Here is an 8613-nt window from a genome sequence, read left to right as displayed (position 1 = left end):
TCTTCACAGGAAGGTGCCATGGGAGCTTGCGAGCGTCTCCCATGGAACCCCTGCGGCAGAAGGGCTGGTTTTCAGGTGTTTGGGGATGCACTTTATGGGTTTTTGTTTGCATCCAGTCCCTTCCCTGACCCCAGGCACCTTGCTCGCTGCCAGTGGTTTCCCCAGGAATTGAAATTAGGGGAGGGTGTTCGAATTTACGGGGGCAGGGGGTGTCAGGACCAATGAGATAAATACAAGAGATAAGAATAAAGTAAATGTTTTGTTAGGATTATGCAAATTTAACATAAGAATAATGCAATTTACACCAAAACACACAACAGGTCTAGATTTCTAAAAAAAATATACATTTTTTTAAAAAAAGTATTTAATTTAAATTGACTTTTGAAAAGTAAGCCATCATGGGGTAAGAGGAAAGTCCTCTCATGGATCAGTAACTAGATAAAAGATGGGAAACAAAGGGTAGGAATAAATTATCAATTGTCAGAATGGAGACAGATAAATAGTGGTATCCCTGAGGGGTCGGTACTGGGACTATTACTATTCAACACATTAATAAATGATCTGGAAAAATGGGTTAACAGTGAGGTGGCAAAATCTGCAGATGATACAAAACTATTCAAGATAGTTAAGTCCCAGGCAGACTGCGAAGAATTACAAAGGGATCTCATAAAACTGGGTGACTGGGCAACAAAAATGGCAGATGAAATTTAATGTTGATAAATGCAAAGTTATGCACATTGGAAAACAATCTCAACTATACATACAAAATGAAGGAGTCCGAATTAGCTGTTAACACTCAAGAAAGATCTCGGAGTCATTGTGGATAGTTCTCTGAAAACATCCACTTAATGTGCAGTGGTAGTCAATGATTCCCAGCATTCTGTTTGCTTTTTAAAAAAGAACAGGAGTACCTGTGGCGCCTTAGAGACTAACAAATTTATTTGAGCATAAGCTTTCGTGGGCTACAGCTCACTTCTTCGGCTGTAGCTCATGAAAGCTTATGTTCTTTTTGCAGATACAGACTAATACGGCTGCTACTCTGAAACCTTTGCTTTTTTAAGAAAGGGATAGATAATAAGACAGAAAATATCATATTGCCTCTATATAAATCCATGGTACATGCACACTTTGAATAGTGTGTGCAGATCTGGTCACCCATCCTAAAAAATATATATTGGAATTGGAAAAGGTACAGAGATGGGCAACTAAAATAATCAGGGGTATGAAACAGGAGGAGAGATTAAAATGACTGGAAATTTTCAGCTTAGAAGAGATGACTAATGGGGATATGATAGAGGTCTACAAAATCTTGACTGGTGCGAAGAAAGTGAATAAGGAAATTTTATTTAATCCTTCACATAACACAAGAACTAGCAGTCACCCAATGAAATTAATAAGCAGGTTTAAAAAAAAAAAGAAAATACTTCTTCACACAATATAAATTCAACCCAGGGAACTCTTTGCCAGGGGATGCTGTGAAGACCAAAACTATAACAGGATTATAAAAAGAACTAGATAAATTCTTGGAGAATAGGTCCATCTGTGGCTATTAGCCAGGATGGGGAGGGATGCAACACCATGCTCTGAGTGTCCCTAGCCTGTTTGTCAGAAGCTGGGAAAGGGCAACAGGGGATGGTCACTTGATGATTACCTGTTCTGTTCATTCCCTCTGAAGCACCTGGCCTTGACCACTGTTGAAGACAGGGTACTGGGCTATATGGACCATTGGTCTGACCCAGTATGACCATTCTTATGTAAAAATTAATTATAATAATAAAAATGTTTAGTACAGAAACTCCCCAACATAATACCTCCCAAGATAGCAACAATGTGAGATAACAACCCTTGGCAAATAATGCATTTTAAAAATCTTGGCCTACTAGGAAACATATTTATATAAGTTTCCATTCCCAGTCACAAATCTAGCATTCTGGAGCAAAGTGACTAAAATAGAGTCCAACAAACAAATGTTTATTTAACATGCCCCTCACTTTTCCCTCCACCACACTCCACTCACCGGTGTTGTCCTTGATCACTGGAGACTTAGAGTTCAGAGGTGCTTTCACGTGAGTACACCTCCCAGGTGGGGGACAAGAAGGCACCTTGCTTGTTCCTCCAGCTGCTCACTGTTTGCTCTGGCCATGTCTGTTCGTAGTGCCACCGTTCACTCCACCGCTCTGTTGCCAATGGCCCTGCACAGTCACTTTCTGCTGCCACCTGCCACTGTGACCTCTGCGAGTTGGTCTCTTGAGGTTCCACCAGCTCTCAGTGATTTCAGCTGAGCTCTCAGTGTGGGAACCTCGCTCGCTGCTAGTGCAGTCTGGGCTGACTCTTACACAAAAACACTCTACCCACAGCAACACTGTCCCCACAAGGGGACTAAGAACTTAGCCTTGATTGTCAGTGATTTCAGCTGCAGTGGTCACTTAACAGAACAAAAGACTCTCTATGGAGCCTAATCAGCTCTGTCTTTAAACAGTAGAGAGGGACAGATTCCCCACCCTCTCTCTAGATGCCTTCAAATCATCACAGGCTAAGTACAGTTCTACTGCCCTTTACTCATATAATAATAAGAACATTTCATCCCTCTTTCCCCCCACATTCAAGTGGTTTGTAACCTAACCCCAGCCAAAATCTATCACTTGGACAACACAGCTCTGTTTGCTGGATACCTAGGTAGATTAAGTGTGAATGTAAATGTAATCCGGCCCTGAAGCCTTTCCCTACAGCCCCAGCTCATCACTAGCTGTCAGGGAGAGCTCATTTAGACTTCGCTTACACATCATCATTTGAAATTATTAGGCTGGCCAACATCACGGAAATGAATGCACGGACACCATAAAACACAACAGCCGTACAAGGACGCAAGGCAGCTGGTCTATGCTCACACTTTTCAAACCGATTATCCTTTTCAGAAACACACATTTTATCACCCACTGTATTAGCTTTCACAGCGCGTGTCCATGTTTCAGTTCAAACTCAGAGTTCCCAACAGTCACTGCATTGCGGTGTAACTAGCTCACAAAACGCGCGGGGGGGGAGGAGGGGGGTTGGGGAAACTCAGGGGCGGGTGGTGAAATCACCGCTCGCTGCACAGGCCTCAGCAGGCGCCTCACTGCTGATGCCTGGGCGCGCAGGGATGACGCGACGCTGACTGTCTGTGACGGGAGGGGCAGCCCCGGGAGCTCCTCGGCTGCCACGGAAACTCCAGCCGCCCAGCGTCTCCGATCCCCATTGCGGCGGCTCATCTCCCTCCTCCCAGCAGGGGACGCTAGAGCGGAGACTCGCTTCTCCGCTCCCCGGAAGTGTGCGTTCCCCAAATCCGTCCCCTTCCGTTACCGGAAGTGTGTCCCTGCGAGCGAGGACTCTCTGCCCCTCCCGTCTGTCTGTGCACCAGAAAACGTCTTCCCCCTCCTTACCGCAGGAAGTGGACGAGTGTGCGGGTAATCCGGCCCCCGCGCATCTCCCGGAAGCGAGCGCGGCTTTACTCCTTCCCCTGGTGCCGGGGCTGGCGGCCGGGGGCGATGGTGGGGCCGGCTCCCGGCGGGGGGAGCCCGCTGGAGAACGCGAACCCCCTGATTTATCGACGTTCGGGGGAGCGGCCCGTCACGGCGCGGGAAGAGGACGATGAGCTGCCCGACTCCATCGACGACCGGGAGATCTTCGATATCCTGCGCTGGGGAGGCCGGGGCGGCGGCGGCGACTTTTTTTTGGGGGGGAGGGTGTCAAGGCCGGTGGGGGCAAGCAGGCCTGGGGTGGGGGTGGCAGAGGCGGGGGCAAACCGGAGGGCACGGGGGAGAGTTCTCTTCACGCTCCATAATTTCGCTTCCCCTGGGCTGGGGCAGCCCCTGTTCGCCAGCTGCAGATTTCTTCCCTGCGTGGGAAAAGGTGGGGTTTATTGTCTCTGGTTTGACTGCGCTGGTAAGAGCTGCGGTGTAAGTAGGGTGATCAGATGTCCTGATTTTATAGGGACAGTCCTAATATTTGAGGCTTTGTCTTCTATAGGTGCCCATTACCTCCACCCCCTGTCCCAATTTTTCACACTTGCTCTCTGGTCACCCTAGTGCAAGCCCCTGGTAAACACCTAAGCTTGCACTTGGCAGGACTGGGCTCTGTTCCTGACACAGCCACTGCTGTGGGAAGATGTTAGTGGACATCCGTTCTGCGTGGTTCTTACACCCCCCCATCACTAGTCTCTGAACACTTTCCCATAGTGGACTGTGATGTGACTGTCAGATCAGCGCCCTTCTCCAGGGGGAAGGATTGTGCATATAGTGGCTTGGTAGGGTTGGGGTGTTTCTTTGTGCATGTAGGTGTGCAGGTCTGTCATATAGAACAATTGCAAAGCTCCAGGCCCTTCTGTGACACTATTTAAGGGCTCTGATTCCCTAACAGCTGGAGGAGCATCCCATAAAGCAAACTCTGAAAGCTACACTAGTATACAAATAAATTAAACAGTTAATCTAATGCTTTATTGTAGCTCTGCGGAAAGTTGTAGGTCTCTTCTCACTTCCCCCTTGAATAACAAAGGGATATCTATGTTATAGATGGAAAAGTGAGCAATCTAAAGAGTGTGTTGGGGGGGGAATCATCCATTCACATGTCCCTTTCCATTGGTACTGGGTGCCTATTGGTCCTACTATTATTTTTGTTTACTGCTTTATTTTCCTCTACATTATACATCTTATTCGTTCAATTAATGACCCAGAACATCCCCTTACTTTGGAAGAGCTGAATGTTGTTGAACAAGTTAGAGTCAAAGTAAGTTACTTTAGTAACAAAGTTCTAATGGAGCGGACTTAACATATGCTATATGTTAACCAATATACTAACCAAATTTTGTCTTAGTACTGGCATGTTTGAATGCAAAATGCATAACTGTTTCAGGAAACATACATAGGAAATGCAATGGAGAGACATTTTAAAACTGGAATAAAGAACTTCCAGTAAAGGTCTCATTCTGGCAAGAGTGGGATGCTGCCAATGACTCAAATAGACAAGGAAAAGTTGGGTCTTTAATTTTCAACAAAGTTAGATAACGTCAATCTATTAAGAAATACAAATATTATTTATACAAATTAAATATTATTAAATTGCCAGGGAGCATTAATTGGATTATTTTCTGTTTATAACACTTTGGTCAAATAATTATATTTATTTTAGCAGTTATGTATATTGGGACAGATTCTGTCCTCAGTTGTGTTTGTTATCCCTGACTGTGACCAGATTGCACAGGTATTACAGAACAGCATCTGGGCCATTGTCTACTTAGTTTATCACACATTTCTGGTACGGAAGGTGAATGTTTAGAGTTGCTATTTGTACAACAGGTAAAACACTGCATTTGAGAATAGTGGTACTGTAGGTAAAATAAGCAGGGAAGTAGGAGGAGTTAAGGACTATTAATTAAGTTGAATTTCAAATAAAATTGCTAGTATTGACTTGTGGCCACATCAGTGAGTTTTGTATATGGAAAATGTTTGTTTTTCAACAGGTGAATGATGCTGAAAGCACAGTAGTGGTGGAATTTACTCCTACAATTCCTCACTGCAGCATGGCAACATTAATTGGCCTATCAATAAAAGTAAAGTTGATCAGATCACTACCTGAAAGGTTTAAGGTGAGTAATAAAATCAGCTCCAGAGGAGAGGAGGGAAAGTGTTTTAAAGAGAGAAACCTATAGTGAAAAATAACTAGGGCTTCTCTTTACTTCCTCCTGCTCTGGGACAAGGACATGCTCCATGAAACCAAAAAAAAAAAAACCCCAAACAAAACAAAACAAAAAACGCAATAAGTTTGAAATAAGCGCAGAATTAATAATCACTGCAGGCTCAAGAAAATGGTGAATTGGATTTGTGTGAAAAATAACCCTTACCACTTCAAAATTAACTGATGCCGTGTAGAAGGGATTCTCATTTTTTCATATGGGGAACCTTACACTACAGAAAGAAGTTAAATGCTTTGCTCCAGTCCACAAGGGAAGTCTGTGGCAAAGGTAAGACTAGAATTCAGTATTTTCTGACTAATAGTTATAGACTCAAACCATTACACTATGCATCTGTACCAAAGAATTCAGATAATTTAATTAAAAAAAAAGTGAGTGACTGGTCCAAGTAAAAATTCCTTTGTGTAGAAATGTTTTCATGTTTAATTATGGAACCGTTTATCTTCAAAATTCCAGAGTTTTGTTGGCTTGTCATAAGGTTAAATCTCCTTTAAGGGATAGTGTTAACATGTTATTTTAAAAAATTGATTAATATTGGAAAAACAATCTGATAAAACATCCTTCAAATAGTATATCCAGAATTTTGATAAATGCATTAAAAATATTGTAAGGATTTTTTTCTGCTGTCCTGTTAAATGTCTATAATCTTTTCAGGAAGGGAGAAACTGACCATAAGAGTGGGAGGTGGAGAGTAGAGGGACTCTGAGCTGTTAAGTGCATAAAGTAAACAGTTTTTTTTTTACTCAGCAACTTCAGTATTGACCAAGGTGTTGCTTATAACTGTGGGAGGTCCAGACTTTTCAGGCATGAGTTTGAAGCTGATAAAGACCCTTTACATTTATTTTTTGTGGGAGAATGCTAACTTCTGCTTTCTGAACTGCTGGATACATTTTCCTTCTATCTTTTTATAGCTTTTGTCCAACAACTTTATAAAGACTGAGTGAAGTCAAAGTAAACACTAACCTATTGTAGTTTAACAAGTTTTATAAATAACGATTACAAATACAGTATTTTATTTCTTAGGTGGATGTTCACATAACACCAGGAACCCAGGCCTCTGAGCATGCAGGTGAGCTTTTCTTAAATCTAAGAGGTGCTTTGAGGTGCTAATAATATTAAATAGTTATAATATAATAATCTAATAAATATTAGAATTGAGAGAGAGAATAGATCTGTCATCAAGTTCACTGACCTGTAAGTGCAGGATAGGGAGGGAATTTGAAGTCAGGGGAGACATGAAACTCTTGGTTCCACAACCTTTACAGCATACAGTTACCCTTAGCAAAAATCTACCACTAAATCCAACAACAATGGATAAGCATGGTAGTTGAATAAGTGCTAAAATACTGAGCAGTAAGATAGTATGTTTAGGCCCTGATCTCACAACTTGTTCCAGGCAGATGCACTCACACGGGGCTCCAATAAAATATTAGGGACTTTGCCTCCAGCCATATGGAACAAGTTGCAGTACTGTGCATTAAATCATTAACACTGTACAGCACAATTCTGCGGCACACTTAGCAACTATAGAATTAAGAAAAACATTGGGCTTTGTCTGCCATTGCAACTGTGTGAGAGGTAACCAATTTGTATGTAAAATGTTATCATGCATCACTATAGAAATGTGTACTGACCAGTCTTTTGTGGCATTCTTTTCACACAGTTAATAAACAACTTGCTGACAAAGAACGAGTAGCGGCTGCTTCGCATTTGCTGGAAGTGGTGAACCAGTGTTTGTCTGCTCGATCATAATTGCCTGATGAAGAAATCTTTGTTTTTCTGATGTGTTAAGATAATTTTATACATAAACGGGGTTTCAAATATGTAGTTGTATATGTTTCTGTGGGCAAAATAAAACTACTAAAATTTATAATTTTTTAAAAAATGACTGCTCCACTATTACAAGAGTTAACATGGAAATTAACTCGCAAATAATGGTGCATCCGTGATACCAGTAAATTAAGATGACAATTTTATTTTGCCATCATGGAATTTAACATTTATAATTTTATATTTTAATTCATCACCTGTAACAGTGCGACTTTTCCTTAGAGAGAAGGAAGTCCCATCTTAAAATAAAGATTTGTTTTGACCAGTGATCACTATCCTAAACCAAAGACTATTTATATTCTGATCATTTATACATACATTAAGCCAAGGAAGAGTTTAATTTTTAAAGTCAGATGAGTTTATGCACACTTGTACTGGACTTTTAGTTTGCTTATATTCAGCCTTAGAAGTTGAGATCTTTAAAAGTACATGTGTGCAAATTGAATTTTGAATTTAATTGTGTATATCACACAGCATATGCACAAGTCTGCACGTACTTTTAAAAGGGGTAAGGCATCATAGTTGACCAACTAATAGCAACCCCCATCCCATGTTACTAGGTTTGGGAAGATGGCATTTTCCTTAGAAGTATTGTAGATGCTTTCTTTGGCAGTGAATATATATAGTGTATACATATGCAGTGGCAGAAAACATATACAGTAAGAACCTCAGTTGTGAACTGACTGGTCAACCACACACCTCATTTGGAACCGGAATTACGCACAGGCCAAAAAAAAAAAAGTCTAGTACAGTAATTTGTTAAATGTAAACTACTAAAAAAAATAAAGGGAAAGTTAAAATTTTTTTTTGGACAAGATAAGGAAACTGTTTCTGTGCTTGTTTCATTTAAGTTAAGATGGTTAAAAGCAGCAATTTTCTTCTGCACAGTAAAGTTTCAAAGCTGTATTAAGTCAATGTTCAGCTGTAAACTTTGAAAGAACAACCATACATTTTATTCGGTGTTACGAACAACCTCCCTGCCTGAGATGTTCGTAACTCTGAGGTTCTCCTGTATAGCTTTCGGTCCAAAGGAGGTAAGCAACTGAGTTCAGAGTGTT

The 8613-nt window shown here is 41.5% G+C and overlaps 1 protein-coding gene across 2 annotated transcripts; it reads left to right on the top strand.

The window, feature by feature from the left end:
* Window positions 1-3394: 3394 nt before the first annotated feature.
* CIAO2B (cytosolic iron-sulfur assembly component 2B) lies at window positions 3395-7824 on the top strand. Of its 2 annotated transcripts, none has more exons than XM_050922859.1 (5): window positions 3395-3668; window positions 4684-4761; window positions 5495-5620; window positions 6749-6794; window positions 7389-7824. In XM_050922859.1, the coding sequence occupies exons 1-5, from the start codon at window positions 3525-3527 to the stop codon at window positions 7475-7477; spliced, it is 483 nt and encodes a 160-aa protein (XP_050778816.1). In that variant the 5' UTR covers window positions 3395-3524; the 3' UTR covers window positions 7478-7824. The 2 variants fall into 2 exon arrangements, with proteins under 2 accessions (XP_050778816.1, XP_050778817.1); XM_050922860.1 differs by having other exon boundaries at window positions 3529-3669; window positions 4678-4761.
* The last annotated feature ends 789 nt before the right edge of the window (window positions 7825-8613 follow it).

Source organism: Gopherus flavomarginatus, chromosome 14 (genome assembly GCF_025201925.1).
Source record: "Gopherus flavomarginatus isolate rGopFla2 chromosome 14, rGopFla2.mat.asm, whole genome shotgun sequence".
NCBI classification, from domain to species: domain Eukaryota; kingdom Metazoa; phylum Chordata; order Testudines; family Testudinidae; genus Gopherus; species Gopherus flavomarginatus.
This window is presented reverse-complemented; position numbering and strand designations above follow the sequence as displayed.